Source organism: Planococcus citri, chromosome 4 (genome assembly GCF_950023065.1).
Source record: "Planococcus citri chromosome 4, ihPlaCitr1.1, whole genome shotgun sequence".
NCBI lineage: Eukaryota > Metazoa > Arthropoda > Insecta > Hemiptera > Pseudococcidae > Planococcus > Planococcus citri.
Genome location: NC_088680.1, coordinates 58256794 through 58275261, shown reverse-complemented (window position 1 = coordinate 58275261; position 18468 = coordinate 58256794). Strand labels below are relative to the sequence as shown.

Below are 18468 nucleotides of genomic sequence, written 5' to 3'. Positions count from 1 at the left end.
CAATGTTGTTTTACAATATACACCTGAAAATAAATATATATTTGTATCTAAATAAAACCACCTTATGAGTACATATTTTCCATCCAGCTAACGCTGTTTCTTCAGAACTATCTCGAATGAAAATGTACAAATTCGAATACATTTGAAGAACCACCTTGAAGGTTAAAATTCTGCATATAGGCAACGTTATTTTACATATTTTACAAAAAGCATTTAGAATAAATCTAAGTATTGATAAAAACCACCTTATGAGTTATGATTCTTCCTTTAGGTAACGTTATTTATCAAAACCCCCTTCCGTATGTGCTAAAAAACCATTTTGAGCGTTCTCAATGTTCTCATATATCTCCGAGAAGGAGCCCAATTTGCAAACATTTTTGCACTGAATGGGGGGGGGGGGGCGAATTTCATATTTTTGTACTTGGTGATTTTTTAAAATGCAAATTTAAAATTTGCCTCCTTTTATTCATGAAAAAGTCCTAAACGTGAATAAAAAGACTGCCTAAATGTAAAAATGTCTGAAAATAGCAAAAAAAAAAAAAATTATATCGAAACAAAAACCATAAAAAATTGATAAAATTCCATCGAAACAAAACACAATTTTGCAAAAATTATAAAAAGTATCAAAACGAAAAAACTATACTTACTTGAAAACGCCTTAAGGTGTAGGATTCACCATAAAGCTATCGATGTTTTTATAAATTGCCTCGCATGAATGCTTAGGTAGGCTACTTATTGAAATAAGAAAATATTACAACCAAACCACCTTATGAGTTGGCACTTTCCATCTGGCTAACGTTGTTTTTTAAAAAAGAAATTTCTTCAAATGAAAATGTATGCATACTTGATGAACCACCTTAGAGATCGAGATTCTGCGTATAGCCAATGTTGTTTTACAATACACACCTAAAAATAAATATCTATTTGTACCTAAACAAAACCACCTTATGAGTACTTATTTTCTGACTAGCTAACGTTGTTTCTTCAAAACTTCCTCAAATGAAAATGTACGAATACGAATACATTTTGGAGAACCACCTTAGAAGTTACGATTCTGCACACAGGCAACGCTATTTTACATATTTGATATTTTACAAAAATCATTTAGAATAAATTTAAGTATTGATAAAAACCACCTTATGCGTTATGATTCTCCCTTTAGGTAACGTTATTTAACAAAACCCTTCCGTGTGTGCTAAAAAAAAAAACACGTTGAGCGTTCTGATATCTCCGAGAAAGTAGCCCAATTTGCAACTTTTATTGCACTGAATGGGGAAAAATTGAAAAACCAATCAAAACTGCACCAGCAAGTTGGATTTCAGGGACTGAATTTCATATTTCTGTACTTTGGTGATTTTTTAAAACGCAAATTTAAAATTTGTCTCCTTTTATCCATGAAAAAGTCAAAATGTCAAGAAATTGACGAAGAAAGTGTCATCAAATTAAGTTAAGTAGGTTGGAATGATAGAAAAAAGATAGTACCTTCGTTTTGGTATCTTTCCCATAACTGAATAATTTTTCAGTAATATTTCGTTCGTACGAGACTACGAGTATTTTTTATACATTCCTTATGAGTTCAGTATTTTTGACTAATGTGGAGCTTAAAGAAAATAAAACACATTAAAATAGAAAAAACAAAAAACATCAAAAAATTTTTGAACTGCTGTATGATATCGAATGAAATAAGTTGGTAGGTACATATATGTATTTTGTTGAAATGTTGTAAATAATAGGTACAGTGATGATTTGATGAACAGTTGAAAATCGCTTAAAGTTGATGAAACATCACGAAACTTGAATAAAAAGACTGCCAAAACGCAAAAATGTCTGAAAATAGCGAGAAAAAAAATCATATCGAAACAAAAATCACGAAAAATTGATAAAATTTCATCAAAATAAAATACAATTTTGCGAAAAATTACAAAAAGGCAGGCCACTTATTCAAATAAGAAAATATATCAACCAAACCACTTTATGAGTTGGGACTTTCCATCTGGCTAACGTTGTTCTTTTAGAAACTTCCTCTAATGAAAATGTAAAATGTACTGTATATTCGATAAACCACCTTAGAGGTCAAGATTCTGCGTACAGCCAAAGTTGTTTTACAATAGACATCTAAAAATAGATATCTATTTGTACCTAAACGAAACCACCTTATGAGTACTTATTTTTCATCTAGCTAACGTTGTTTCTTCAAAACATCCTCAAATGAAAATGTACGAATACAAATGTCAAATACATTCAAAAAACCACCTTAGAGGTTACGACGCTGCACACATATGGAACGTTGTTTTACAAAAATCATTCAGAATATAATCAAAAAACCAGTCAAAAATGCACCACTATCCACCAAGTTGGATTTCAGGTGCTGAATTTCATATTTTTGTACTTTGGTGATTTTAAACTACCTATACCTAAAAACGCCTTGAGGTGTACAATTCATCAAAAAGGTAACGATGTTTTTATAAATTGCATTGCATGAATGCTTAGGAAGGCTACTTATTCAAATAGGAAAATATATCAACCAAACCACCTTATAAGTTGGCACTTTCCATCTGGCTAACGTTGGTTTTTTTTAGAAACTTCCTCTGATGAAAATGTATATTTGAGAAACCACCTTAGAGGTCAAGATTTTGCGTACAGCCAAATTGACAACTAAAAAATGTATATTTGAGAAACCACGTTAGAGGTCAAGATTTTGGGTACAGCCAATGTTGTTTTACGATTGACACCTAAAAATAAATATCCGTTTGTACATAAGCAAAACCGCCTTATGAGTAATTATTTTTCATCTAGCTAACGTTGTTTTTTTTTAGGAACTTCCTCTAATGAAAATGTATATTTGAGAAACCACCTTAGAAGTTGAAGGCCAAGCTCAAGATTTTGGGTACAACCAATGTTGTTTTACAATAGACACCTAAAAATAGATATCTATTTTGTACCTAAACAAAACCACCTTATGAGTACTCATTTTCCATCTAGCTAACGTTGATTTTTTTAAGAAACTTCCTCTAATGAAAATGTATATTTGAGAAACCACCTTAGAGGTCAAGATTTTGCGTATAGCCAATGTTGTTTTACAATACACACCTAAAGATGAATATCTATTTGTACCTAAACAAAACAACCTTATGAGTACATATTTTCCATCTAGCTAACGTTGTTTCTTCAAAACATCCTCAAATGAAAATGTACGAATACTAATGTCGAATACATTCGAAAAACCACCTTAGAGGTTACAATTCTGCATACATGCAACGTTGTCTTACAAAAATAATTTAGAATAAATTTAAGTTGAAATAAAATCCACTTTATGCGTTATGATTCTTCCTTTAGGTAACGTTATTTATCAAAACCTCTTCCGCATGCGCTAAAAAACCATTTTGAGGGTTTTGATAACTCTGACAATGAGAAAGTAGCCTAATTTTCAAACATCTTTGCACTGAATGGAGAAAAACCGAAAAACCACTCAAAAATGCACCACCAAGTTGAATTTCAAGGGCTTAATTTCATATTTTGTACTTTGGTGATTTTTTTAAAACGGAAATTCAAAATATTGCCTCTTTTTATCCATGAAAAATTCGAAATATCAAGAAATTGACGAAGAAATCTGAAATTTTTGATCTCTTGATTTGGCAGCATTTTTGAGCGTTTTTTTTTGGAGTCTCCAGCGAATTTTCGGAATTTCCAATTTTTTGAAAAATTTTTACATGAAAATGAGTCAAATTTAAATTTAAAAATTTACCAAAATCGAAAAAAAAGAAATTTTCATTTTTTGCTTTCAATTTTACCAACAAATTCGTGCATTGTGAGTACAAATTTCCTCACGTATTTTTTAGCAGAAAAATAGGTATAAGGTAGTCATATAAACACACGTTTTTATTCAATTTTTTCGTCACTGATGTCATTTTTATTCGACTACCAACGCTTTACCACAGCGGTGTACCTGCCTTGTCTCGAAAAAATGTTCGCCCGATAATGACCACGCGATACACTACTCATATTTTTTTGTTAATTTCACAAATTATATACGAGCTGGTATTTCAACCTCGACGTGATAAGAATAGGAACCTATATTTGCAAGCTGTCGATGTCGATATTTCCACGATTTAAAAGTTTGAAACTTTTTGTAGGTAACTTAGCTCGTAAGGTAGCTTAATTTTTTTTGTGTGTTCGAAAATTATCCTTTTTCATGGTAAAATGATTTCTTCGCGTTTCACAATTCTATTATTTATTAATTTATTAACTTTCGTATCGGCGGTAGAAGAAATTTTACTCAATACTGCTCAAGGAAAAATTCAAGGAGGAAGATATGCAACCAAAAATAATGTGTTTTATTACGCTTTTACGAATATACCTTACGCAAAACCACCAATAGGAGAGCTTCGATTCGAGGTTTGATTCTATTATATGTATTATACCTAAATGAAAATTTTATTCTATCAGATTTACCTACCTATTTTATTGTTTTATTTTAGCCTCCGGAAGAAGCACCCGCTTGGAAAGGTGTGAGAATGTCTACATTTCCTTCAGTTTGTTATCAATCTGCGATTTCTTACGGGGTTTCCCAATATTTTGGAACTGAAGATTGCTTGCATTTGAATGTGTATACTCCTAATGTAAGTAATGTCTGTGCTCAAAGAGTCTCCTAGGGCTTCCTTTCGTCTCCTTATTTTTTTAGTAGAAGAATCTTGTAAGTTGACCTTTATTATTTAGAATAGAATTTTCCTTTGGTCGATCAGACAAATGAAGGTAGACGAAAGCTTTCTAACTGGGCGACGAGTTAAACAAAACATCATTGCAAAACTTTTTCAGACCCTCCTCCCCCTTCTTCTCAAATCTTTTTCAAGTCTATCGACTACAGAATGAATTGTATAGGTACCTATTTTAAAAATTTGGCATGATTATTTCTCCAAGATGGAGCAGCAGCAGAAGGCTTACTGATAATATTTTTGAACGCTTTATTGTACTCCTCTGGTTATTACGTACTTAAATATCCTTGACCTGTAATTTTTTAAAATTTTTTGTAGCCAAATGAAAGAGCTAAATTACCCGTGCTCGTTTGTATTCACGGTGGCGAATTCCAACGAGGTAGTAGTTACGAATGCCCTCCTAATAATTTTGTAGAACAAGAATTAGTATTTGTTTCGTTCAATTACAGATTAGGAGCTTTAGGTAAGCTTCCAACTTGAACTTTATTAACAATAAATTATTTCGTTTAATCTTAGATCTGCTGCGCGATCATTTGCAGGATTTTTAAGCACCGGAGATGAAATCCTTTCGGGTAATAATGGATTAAAAGATCAAGTAATGGCTCTAAAATGGGTTAAAAAATATATTTTATCTTACGGCGGAGATCCGAATAAAATCACCATATTGGGACAAAATTCCGGCGCTGTTTCGGTTCATTTGCACATGTTCTCTGAACAAAGCAAAGGTACGTATTGTGGGCAACTGAGACAGACGCGTTAATATTTTATCAAAACTTTAAGCCTCGCCTATTAGCTAAATAATGAGGGTACCTAGGAAAAGGTACCTATATAAAAGGGTAATTCGATTAGTATCTAAGTGAAATTCGAGTTTGGCGAATTTTTCAGGTCTATTCCAATCAGCCATCAGTCAAAGTGGCACAGCTCTAGTACCATGGGCTATTTTACCGCCAGATGTGGCTAAAAATAGAACGAACACCCTAATCAATTTGATTAAATGTCCGAATTCTTCGAACGTTGAACGTATTCGGTGCCTTAAAACAAAACCAGCGAAAATTTTAGTCGAAAATCAATCAGCGTTTCACGTAAGTTGAATAATTTAAAGGAAAACTACGAGGTAGACTTTAGCGAATAGCGTGGTCAAGTTACATAATTTAAACTGATAAGTGATAACCACCTATATGTAGGTGTTGATAAGACAAAACTTAAACTTGGGAATTTTTCAGGTATGGAATCACGAACCATCCATTGTATTTTTCCCAACTGTGGAATTGAGCGGCGTAAAAAATGCATTTCTAGTCAAAAATCCATGGATAGATGAAGAAGTAAATACGGTACCCTGGATTTTAGGGTATAATTCTGGAGAGGGTATTCTAAAGGCTGCAAGTAAGAACTATTAAGAAGGTCGTTTGGTGTGTTTAAATTATGATCGTATTGTGTAATAGGCTATAAGGTACCTATTGGTTGAAATTCGCCTTTATTTCATTTTCATATCTATTGTATGTGTCTAATCCGAGGTGTAAGTACTAAGTAGGTTTCCAATTTTGAGATTAGAAAAGGGACAATGTTATTCAGAAATTTATGGTAGATATTAAAGGTACATTCCTGCGAGGATAAATGTAGCAGAAGAGATGTATGTAGCTATTCTAGGTACCGATAGACCTACCCTTTTATAAGGTAGGTACCCACCTATGTATGCATTTCGTTCTCGCATAGCGAGATAAAGTTTTACAAAGCGGGTCAAATTCGCGTATGATGCAGATACTTTTACTCGAGTAGGTACCCAGTTACCTATGGAAATTGAAAAATTTTGGAATACATCGAGTGTTCTGATAATGTTTCCTGGTAATTTACCTAGTGTGTGGTGAGAAAGTAACTTGAACTTACATGCGTAAATTAGTTTGCCTTCCACAGAATTAAATTACCTACGTTGCTTTTTGCGACTTTGCGAGTGAAATTTGATTAAACTATTATTCAACAAAATATATCAAAAGTTCTACGAAGAATACGGCGTAATTACCTACGTATTTTGCTCGTCAAGTTGAAAATTGAGTTGAAGGAGTTGCAGCTCTTGAAAAATATTCTATCCATTATCCATTATACCTACTTACCTATACATTATAAAAGAAGACGTGTGTTTTTTGCCAAGTGGATACGCTTTCCTGATGACGAATTGCCCATTGACATATGATGTACCCTTGGCAAGAGCTCAAAGAAATCAAAAAGTTGCTTCCTAAGCTCGGGAAAGTTGTCCAAAGTTTTATTGATTTTGACCAATCAGAACGTGGCATTTCGAAAAATAAAAGAAAGCTGGTTTTGCCAAGCTGATGGGTTTCGTATAATTTCGACCAATCAGAACGCTGAATTTCGGAATTAAAGACAACGTGTTTATTTGCCTAGCCGGAGGCTTCCTAATGATAATGAAGTTGAAAAAAAAGGGACGCGGTAAAAGTTGTCCCAAGTCCAAAGTATCATTGATTTTGACCAATCAAAACTCAGTATTTTGATTTTTGAAATATAAAAGAAAGCTGTTGGAAAGAGGCAGAGCTCAATGAGTACATGATTTGGCGCAACAAGATTCCAAATGCTTGCTTTCTAAGCTCTGGAAAGTCGTTCAACGATTTAATACGAGTATTTAATAATTTCGACCAATCAGGACGCAGCATTTTGTATTATAAAAGAAAGTCCTCGGAAACACTTCAAGAAGTGCATGATTTAACATGAAATAATCGAAAAGTTGCTTTCTAAGCTTGAAAAGGTTGATCACATCGTTTTAATCATTTCGACCAATCGAAACGTTGCATTCTGTAATATATAAAAGAAAGTGTTTTTTGCCAAACTCATAACTTCATAAGACTTTATAAAAGGTGGAGAAGTTGCGTCCTAAGCACTGGAGTGTTGGCCAAGATTTAATTACCTTCGACCAATCAGAACGCGGCATTTTCGAACATGAATAAAGTGTATTTTTTACCAAGGCAATAGACTTTGTAATGTGGTTTAAAAAATAATTCAAACATGTTAGCTCAGAAAAGTTATTCAAAGTTTCAATAATTTCGACCAATCAGAACGCGGCATTTTTAAACATAGAAAAAGTGAGATTCATTAATTTCGACCAATCAAAACGAGGTATTTGAAACATAAAAGAAAGTGTGTCTTTGCCAAGCCTCTATAGACTTGGTAATGTGACTGGAAAAAATTCCAAGTAGTACAAAGTTTTATTAATTTCGACCAATTAGAACGCAGCATTTTGAATTATAAAAGAAAGCCGAAAAACCTCAAGGAGGAAAGGAGTGCATGGTTTGACGTTGAAAAAAAAATCGAAAAATTGCTTTCGAAGCTTGAAAAGGTTGATTATAATTTTAATTATTTCGACCAATTGAAACGCAGTATTTTGTAATTTGAAAGACTGTATTTTTTGCCCAGTAGATAGTATAATAAAGTTGAATAAAAGTTCGAAAAGTAGTTTTTTTTTAAAAAGAAAAATGCTATGTTCTGATTGGTTGAAATTAATTATTGAGACTTTCGAGCTTCCAATTCAACTTTTTGAACGCATTCTATTTAAATTTCAAAATACCGCGTTCTGATTGGTTGAAATTTATTATTGAGGTTTTCAGCTTTTATTCAACCTTCTTTTTCGAAGACGATTCCCTAAAAATTTCAAAATGTGATGCGGTGTTCCGGTTTTTTCGAGATTTATTATTGTGCTTCTTGACAAATAAACGCATCCGGTTAAAATTTCAAAATGCAGTGATCTGATTGGTCAGGTTTGATTATTGAGCTCTTCCAGATTACGAAACAACTTCTTATAAGCATTCAATTCAATGAATACAAATGCATCCTAATAATTGAACATTAAATTTCACATTACTGTGATCTGATTGGCCGAAATTTATTATTGAAGTTTTTCAGCTTTTATTACAATATGTACATATAACTTTTTGAAGGCATTCCCTAAAAATCCGTAAATGCTGTGTTGTGATTGGTCGGAAATTCGGAATTGATAATTGAGTATTTCGAGCTTCAGATACAACCACGTTCTTTTTAATTTCAAAATGCAGTGTTTTGATTGGTCGAAAATGATTATTGCCCTAATGATACAATTTTTGGAACACTCCATCAAATTTTCAAAATGGTTGGTTCTGATTGGTCGAAATTGATTATTGATAACTTTGAGTTTCTGATACAACTTATTTATAAACGCATTCCATAAAAATTTCAAAATGCGATGCTATCATTGGTCGATATTGATAGTGTAGTTATTCCGCGCTTTAGATACAACTTTTTCAATTTTCAATGAACATGCCAACATGCGTCCATCCTACTTCAACTTTGAATTTGAAAATTTCACGTTCTGATTGGTCAATATTTATTATTGAGCTGTTTTAGTTCCTTTCGAAACATTTTGAACACATTTCATCAAAGAATAAAAATGCTGCGTTCCGATTGGTCGAAATTAAGTATTGAGCTTTTTGAGTTTCTGATACAACTTTATAAGTGCATTCCATTAAAATATCAAAATGCCATGTTCTGATGGGTCGTTGTTGATTAGTTTCCTTTTTCAGATTTTCATACAGCTACTTGCAATTTCAATTAACCGATGTCCATTTTTTTCCAACTTTGAATTTGAAAATGTAGTGTTTTGATTGGCCAAAAATAACTATTGAGCTGTTTTAGGTTATTTTACATTTTTTTGAACACTTTTCATCAAAGTTTCAAAATGCAGCGTTCTGGTTGGTCGATATTTATTAGTGTCTTTTTCCAGCTTTTGATACAACCTTTTAAATTTGAAATGAACTTGTTTTTTCAGAATACTGTGTTTTGATTCGTTGAAAATGATTACTGAACTGTTTGAGGCTTTTTTACAACTTAATTGAGCACATTTCGTCAAAGTTTCAAAATGTCGCGTTCTGGTTGGTGGGAAATAATTATGATTGAGCATTAACGCATTCCATAAAAATTTCAGAAATGCCACGTTTTTATTGGTCAATATTTATTGATACAACTTTTAGAATTTTTAATGAACACGCGTCCATCCTACAGTACTTGAATAAATTTAATTTCAAAATGCTGCGTTTAAATTGGTCGAAGTTGATTGTTCAGCATTTCGAGCTATCGATATAATTTTTCGAATGCAGTTTGTCAAAATTTCAAAACGGTGTACTGTGATTGGTCGAAATTGATTATAGAGATTTTCGTGTTTCCAATTTAAGTTAACTATTGAAATTTCAATGAACATGCGACCAACGTATTTGAACTCTAAATTTCAAAATTCTGCATTCGGATTGGTCGATATTGGGTATCAAACCGTTTGGGTGTTTGAGCTTCCGATACAATTCATTTTGAACATACTTCATCGAAATTTCTAAATGCCAAGTTCTGATTGGTCGACACTAATTATTAATTCTGTTTGAGGTTCTTTTACAACTTTTTGAACACATTTCGTTAAAGTTTCAAAATGCCGCGCGCTGATTGGTCTAAATTGATTATTGAGCTTTTTGAATTTTTTCAAAGCGGTTTTCAATCCTGGTAGATGGATTAAGACAAAAAAAACTTGAAAATCAGAACGCACCGGAAAGTTCCCCAAAGTATCATTAATTTCCAGTTTTCACCAGTCAGAACTCAGTAGATATTTTAAAAAATTCTAATACAAACTTGCTTTCTTGACCCATCACAACGCGTGAGAAACTTTTCCCATGTATTAATAATTTCGTCCAATCGGAACGCAGCATTTTTGAAATCTAAAATAAAGATGTAGGAATTACCTTATAGCTATGCGAGTAGATGGTTTAGCGCCAAGCGGGATAAAGAATATCAAATTTCGAAAAGTTGCTTGCCTAGTTGGGGAAGGTTTGTTCAAAGTGTTCTTGATTTTCACCGATCAGATTGCGGCATTTTGAAACATAAAAGAAAGCCATTTTAGCCGTTGGAAATGAGTTCAACGAGTAAGTAGATTGTTTGGAGCGAAAAAAAATTCGTAATTCGAGATAGGTACCTAGTTGATCATTTCGACAAAAAATCAGAACGCAGCATTTCGGAATATGGGACTGAGTATTTTTTGCCTAGCTGAGTAGCCGATAGGCTTCCTAATGAAGTTGAAAAAAGGTGGACGCGAAAAAGTTATCCGAACTTTAAAGCATCATAAATTCTGACCAATCAGAATTAAGTATTTTGATTTTTTAAATAAATAACAGAAATCTGTTGGTACATGGTTTGATGCAAAAAATTCTAACGCTTGCTTCCCAACCTCTGGAAAGTCGTCCAACTCCAAAGATTTAATAATTAATAATTTCAACCAATCTGGACGAAGCATTTTGAATTGTAAAAGAAGTTCTTGAAAAACCCTCAGGAAGTGCATGGTTCAACAAGAAAAAAATCGAAAAGTTGCTTTCTAAGCTTGATAAGGTTGATTAGGTATATATGTAGTTTTAATTATCTCGACCAATCGAAACGCTGCATTTTGTAATATGAAAAGTATATTATATTACTTAATTTAAAAGAGTATTTTTTCGCCAAGCGGTTGGCCTAATAATGAAGTGGAGAAAAACGGTAAGGTAAGTACCTAGTTTCTTTTTAAGAAATGCTGTGTTCTGATTGGTCGAAATTGACTAATGAGCGGTTTGAGCTTTTGATACAATATTTTGAACATTAAATGAGCATGTGTGCACTCGATTTCAACTTTGAAATTAAATTCCTATGTTCTGATAGGTCAAATTGATTATTGAGTTTTTCGAGGTTCAATAAATTCAACTTTCTGAATGCATTCTGTTTAAATATCAAAATACCGCGTTCTGATTGGTCGAAATTTATTATTGAGACGGTTTTCAGCTTCAATTACAACTTTTTGAAGTCATTCCCTAAAAATTTCGAAATGCTGTGTTTTGATTGGTCGAATGTGATTATTAAGCTATTTGACCACCGTTACATAACTCTTATTTAACGCATTCAGTCAAAATTCCAAAAGGCCGTGATCCAATCCAATTGGTCGTAATTGTTTATTATGAGCATTTTGAGATTCCAATACAACATTTTAATACATTCAATGAACAGTTGAACACGTATGTGCATCCTATGTACATTTGAATTTAAATATCAAAATTCTGCGTCTGGATTGGTTAAATTTGATAATTGAGCTTATTGACTATCTGTTACGACGTTTTTGATGCATTCTGTTTAAATGTCAAAATACCGCGTTCTGATTGGTCGAAATTTATTATTGAGGTTTTCAGCTTTTATTTGAAGTTTTTTTTTGACGACATTCCCTAAAAAATTTGAAAATGTGGTGTTCGGGTTTTTTCAAGATTTGCTATTGCGCTTTTTGAGTACATTCGAATCAAATATTGAAATGCGGCGTCCTGATTGGTCGAAATTGATTATTGAAAATTTTGAGCTTCTATTACAACTTTTTGAAGGCATTCCGTGAAAATTCGTAAATGCTGTGTTTTGATTAGTCGAAATTTATTATTATGAGCTTCACCAGCTTCCGATACAAATTCTGTTTAAATTTCAAAATAGGTACCGCGTTCTGATTGGTCAATATTAGTTAGTGTTTTTTGATCAGCTTCTGATACAATTTTTTGAATTTTCAATGAACAGGCGTCCATCCTACTTGGTACTTGAACTTTAAATTTCAAAATGCTGTGTTTTGATTTGATTGGTCAAAAATTATTATTGTCACCAAGTGCACAATTTTCGGAAGCATTCCATTTAATTTTCAAAATGCTTTGTTCTGATTGGTTAAAATTGTCTATTGAGCTTTTTGAATGTCTCATCTAAACGCATGCCATTAATATTTCAAAATGTCACATCCTGATTAGTCATTATTAAATTGCGCTTTTTTCAGCTTTTGACACTTTTTGAGATTTGAATGAGCAGGCGTCCATCGTACTTGAACTTTAAATTTCAATGTTTCGTCGGAAATGATTATAGCACCATGTTTAAGTTTTTTTTTACCACTTTTTGAACACATTTTGTTCAAGTTTCCAAATGCCGCGTTCTGGTTGGTCGAAACAACACCACACCACATTTTGAAACTTCGATCGACGAAATGTGTTCAAAAAGTTTGTAAAAGAATCTCAAACAGCCAAATAATCATTTCCGACCAATCAAAACACAGCATTTTGAAATTTGAAGTTCAAGTAGGATGGACGCTCGTTCATTGAAAATTGAAAAAATTGGATCAGAAGCTGCAAAAAGAATACTAGTTAATATCGACCAATCAGAACGCGGGATTTCGAAATTTAAACAGAACGTGTTCAAGAAGTTGTATCAGACGCTTAATTGAAAGGCTCAATAACCAATTTCGACCAATCAGAACGGGGGATTTTGAAACTTTGATCAAATGTGTTCAAAATAACGAAATGTCTTCAAAAAATTGTAAAAAAAAACCTCAAACAGCTGAATAATAATTTTCGACCAATCAAAACACAGCATTTTGGAATTTAAAGTTCAAGTAGGATGAACGCATGTTTATTTAAAATTCAAGAAATTGTATCAGAAGCTAAAAAAGGACGCTAATTAATATCAACCAATCAGAACGGGATATTTTGACATATAAAAGAAAATGTGTTTTTTGACAGGTTGTGGCTGGTACGCATAGTAATGAGGTTGAAAAAGAAATTTGAAAAGTTATTTCCAAAGTTCCAGAATTTTGTTCAAAGTTTTATTGCTTTTGATCAATCACAACGCGCGAAAATCTTTTCCTATGTAGATAAATTTAATCATTAATTTCATCCAATCAGAACGCAGCATTTTTGACATCTAAAATAAATCTGTAGGAAATAGCTGCAGAGTGAGTTCATAGATGGTTTAGCGCCTAGCGTGGTAAAGAAATTGGAATTTCGAAAAGTTACTTCCCAAGTTGGAGAAGGTTATCCAAAGTTTTATTGATTTTCACCAATCAGAATTCAGATTGCGAACATTTTGAAACGTAATAGAAAGCTGTCGGAAATGAGCTCAATGAATAGATTGTTTAAAGAGAAATTAAATTTGAAATGTTACATTCTAAGCGCAGGATAGTTGATCATTTCGACCAATCAGAACGCAGCATTTTGAAGTAGGTATAAAAGATAGTCCTTTGCCATGTCTAAATTAGTTTTATAAATTTCGATCAATCAGAACGCGGCATTTTGAAATGTTAAAGAAAGATGCTCCTTCAGATTTTAGGGACGACCTCGACAACAAAACTTACACTTAAGCATTTCTCGAAAGTGACGATATTTATAGGTTATGTAATTCATCATCTTAGCAATCAATGAATCTTATGAATTGATAAACCTTTTTTTCAACAGATTTTTTTGAAGCAGACAAATCTTCGACATCTAGTCTAAATGAAAACTTCAATCAAGTTTTACCAATCTCATTGCTGTACGACTTGACAGCGACGAAAGAAGAAATATCCAAGATTACTGCTTCATTAAAAAATAAATACCTCGAAAATCAAGACATTAGTAACGAAAACATACGCCAGTTCATTAATGCAAGTACCTACCTACTATCTTTATCCATACCATTATTTACCAGCAAAAATTCACCCATATTGACTACATACAAGTACATATAGGTATCAACATGACGTAACTTCGGGAAAAAAATTTTAAAAAATGACTATAAATTAAAAATTTTATGTAATGCGTAAAATATGTAATACGTAGTAAGAACCTATGGTGTACCTTTTGAAAATTAATATTCATTGTTCATGTTTATGCAGTTATTGGGAGATGGACTAGTGAAATATGGCACAATAAAAGCTGCCAAGCGTTACAAAGACGATAAATTCTTTTACATATTCGATCATCAAATAAAGGACTCCTTCAGTAAAATTTTTCACGCTGCGAGCGGTCTAAGTGATATAAGTACGTTGACTTCGAGTCTCGAGATTGTAATCGTTTATTATTTCATTGCAACAAATACTTAATAGATAAGTGTAATTACGCATAATTCAGATAACACGTACCGTACCTAACACAATAAAAATCTAATCGACAGAATTACCCTCTCATGGTGACGAATTCATTACATTGTTCACTATATTGTGGTCTGATCCTGCGAAATTGACCGCCAACGACGAATTGGTAGCGAAGAGGATGCTGGGATATTGGATTAATTTTATTAAAACAAGGTACGTGGTACGTGGTTCTATTTCAATAGATATAAGGTAATAATTATATCTTCTCTCCAGTCGTTTAATTAACATGCATGAATAATTTAACGAACAGTTTACGTTTAGAACTTGTCGCGAAATAAAAACTAATTTGTGTAAATGCTTTTAATTTATTCAGAAATCCAAACAAGGAAGGAAATAGTATCATTTGGGAACCGATGACGAAACATGAATTCAAATACCTAAATATAACCAGCGAACGAGATGAAATGAATACAGACGTAGATTTCATAGAAGATACCTACAAGCTATGGGATAATCTGCAACTGAAATCTCGTGAATGGGAAATTGAAGTAATCCAATCGAAGAATAAAGTTCAAATAGATGAGTTATAAGTGCAACTTTGCATATAGGGGGGGAAGGAAAACGTGGCATTGAATTTCAGCCAACGGTAAGTATTTTCCAATAATACTTATCCTACCTATTTGAACTTGACCTTATTTTAAGGGAACATACAAAAACCCAATTGCACCAAATACCTATCCTTCCCTTTTTTTCTAGGAAAAAAAAACGAAAATCGATTGATTTATAAATATAGTTTAACGTTGTAATGTAATATTCGAGTCGTATAACTTTATACCTAGCTACCTACGAAATTGCAAAAAAAAGAATACTGTACGTATAGCTATAATTACCTTTTCCTTATAGCTTTTTTTTTTATTCGTATAAAAATAAAAAGCATGTAATTATATCGGTGCAAAGGTTATACCTTTACCTATCCAACAATGAAATCACCTTGCAATAAGCCGGCAATCGAGAATCGAGGAAAAAATTCCCTAATTTTATTCTTTTTTTCGCCTCGTTTCAGGTACACACTGTAATTGAACTTTCAGGTACCTACTTAGTTTATATTGATAAGGAACATCAATATTGAAATACTCCGGACTACACATAATGTTAGTTGTTGTAGTTCGTAGCGAATTATTTGTACTTTCGTGTGATTTATTTGCGAATAAAATTCGGTAGTTGAAAAAAAAATCGTTCGTTTGTTTCGAAAAAGTTACCTATATTCGAAGGATGATTATTGTTGAAAAATATTATGGAGACAAGAACCGAGTTATCGAACACGAGTAAGTATTGAATTAAAAGCTTTTATTTCGAACCCAAACACAAGGTTTAATTTTTATAATACGAGATAATATGATAGTTCTTAATTGAATCTTTTGTTTAGTAAAATAAACAATGAGATCATAGTTCACATCCCCAAAACAACACGTGAGAAGCTAAAACACACAATAGGTATACCAACGTACCACCAAAATGACATTTTACACTTCGATTTTTTTTTTTTTTTTTTTTTTTTGAAACCACACTGTATTATGAAAGAAATCCCTTATTTCATTAATGTGAAAACCCTTTTAGAAATTACGAAATTAAAAACACCTCTTTTAAAAGTTGCTTTCGAAATGAAAATAATCCATATATTACAAAACATTCACGAGTTTTACGACGATGTTTCACGAATATACCTACTAAAGAAAAGAAAACATTGCTTTCAATCTCCTTCCTGGTTTATTAATCAGTATTCATTTTCACGGTTCGTTTAAGTAAATAAATTTCTAATACGTAATCAAATATAGGTAGCTTCAGTAATTAAAGGACGATAATCTATTTTAATTTACAATATCAAATGTATATCCATCGTTTTCTATTATACGGATTGTAGTATGAGTAGGTAAATTATATTTTCAATAAGCAGATAGGTAATTTGGGAATACCTTCCAAAACTGCATGTTTTCACGAGTGGGTGCGTCTGGGTCTGGGTTCGGGCACCACATTTCGCTGTAGGTATTCCTATTCGCGACAATAAATGAACGAAAAGAGCTGATCAATACTAAATTTCGTATGATTCTGCGTGTACAATACGCAGGCGAAGTTTTATCGCGAACATCCCCAAAATATAACGGTTCCCTTTTATATACCAACACCCACACAAGTTGAAAATGCGAATATCTACTTCTACAACTTCTGCCACTAGGTATAAATATTTTGTCAGGTTATGACTTCTGTGTGAATATTTCACGTCTCTCGCGAATCGTGATAACGAAGTACACGTACATCTCGTTGCACGTTTTTGTACACTTTGAGTAAAGTAAAGCTCTTCAAGCTCGAAAACGTCTCTCGTATAAATATAAAATGAAGTTTTTCTTTTTTATCAATGAAACTGTGAAAAGTGAAAGTAAACATAAAGGTCATCAAGAGTCAAACGCGTGCCAAATCTAGGTGAGTACGTTTCAAAAACTACCAAGATAATACATACGTGTAGGTAGAATGCGTGTTAATGAAAATTTGAGTTGGTTTGTCTTCTTATTGCGTAAAGCGTTTTGTTTCGAAGGGTGTTTTGGTTTTGTTTTGAATTTTTTTGTTGAAATACGTTGCGTTGATAATATTTTGGTATTTAAAAAAAAAAAAAAAAAAAAAAAAACAAGAACAGAACTTTTTTGGAAAAATTTGTTTGTTTTGATAAATTTTGTTTAAAAATAAGATTTATTTTATGTGTTTATTTACTCTTTAACCAATTTAATTTTAAAGATGAGCTAAAGCTGAACCATCAATCAATTAGGTATAAATTTTAAAAGTTTCATGTTGAACAACTGTATTTGAAAGCATGAAAAATTACGCCAGACTAACGCCAGACAAATACTCATTTTTTAAAAATATATATAATTTTCACTTTAGAAATGTAAAGAAAGTCTCTAAGATAATCAAAAAAAGTATAAATTAAGATAGTACAACATATCATTGAATTTTAATATGAGCGTCATCCCGAAATTTCGAAAAAAAATACATAATGTAGTATTATGAACTTTCTTCATGATCATGTTTTGTTTGAAAAGAAGTTGCAACTGTTCAAAAAATTGCTTGGTAACAAGTAATTTGTTTTTATTACTATTATTTTATTTTATTTTATTTTATTTTATTTTTGAGTAATATAGACTTAGGTACCTATCTTCTTACCTGATTCTTGAATCAAATTTTTCTAAGCGAAAAGGCGAAACTAGAAACAAAGTAATTTTTTGTGATTTACTTCTTTTTTGAAATCAACTGGGGGAGTGAAAATTGAATTGAAACTCAAAAATTGTTTTTCGTTAGTCATAAAATATAATTAAATGAAAAAAAAGAACCATGCAGCTAGAATGAAATTTCAGAAAAGTAAGTTGATTTTTAAAAAAAAATTAGGTATACTTTTTTTGGACTCGTCGATATTCAATTCATTGCAAAAATTCTTGAGTTTGGTATATATATTTTTTTGTTGCAAACAAAATCAGTTTTTAAAAATTACCTACTTATTAAAATTCAGAAAAATTGGAAATTTCGATTAATTTTTTGTATTTTTAAGCATAAGGTTTCAAAATGTTCAAACATTTTGAAACCTTATGCTTTAAAATACAAAAAATTTGATTAAGTACTGGAGAACCATCCAAACCTCCTCTCTCCAAGAAAATTTAGCTGTCTTCAGCTGTCTAAATTAAATATTAAATGAAAAATGACTGTTTTTTTTTGTGAATTCTTGAAAACTTTGAAAAAAAAAGTCAATCTTCTAGAATCTAACGATTCCTTGCTAAAATCGACAAAGAACAACTTTCTAACCTTATTTCA

General features: G+C 32.0%; 1 protein-coding gene across 1 annotated transcript; it reads left to right on the top strand.

Annotated features, from left to right (window-relative positions):
* The first annotated feature begins 4021 nt into the window (after positions 1–4021).
* Positions 4022–15456, top strand: LOC135845634 (esterase E4-like). The gene is made up of 10 exons (XM_065364333.1): positions 4022–4395; positions 4479–4619; positions 5031–5175; positions 5252–5437; positions 5598–5794; positions 5936–6095; positions 13997–14184; positions 14416–14560; positions 14694–14826; positions 14987–15456. Exons 1-10 carry the CDS (start codon positions 4201–4203, stop codon positions 15201–15203), a joined length of 1707 nt encoding a protein of 568 aa, XP_065220405.1. The 5' UTR covers positions 4022–4200; the 3' UTR covers positions 15204–15456.
* The last annotated feature ends 3012 nt before the right edge of the window (positions 15457–18468 follow it).

Excerpts from the sequence above, each read along its gene's own strand:
- LOC135845634 (XM_065364333.1), top strand. The coding sequence starts at position 4,201 with ATGATTTCTTCGCGTTTCACAATTCTATTATTTATTAATTTATTAACT. Across the intron at positions 4,620-5,030 it reads TGAATGTGTATACTCCTAAT|CCAAATGAAAGAGCTAAATT; the intron begins GTAAGTAATGTC and ends AATTTTTTGTAG. Across the intron at positions 14,561-14,693 it reads GAGCGGTCTAAGTGATATAA|AATTACCCTCTCATGGTGAC; the intron begins GTACGTTGACTT and ends TCTAATCGACAG.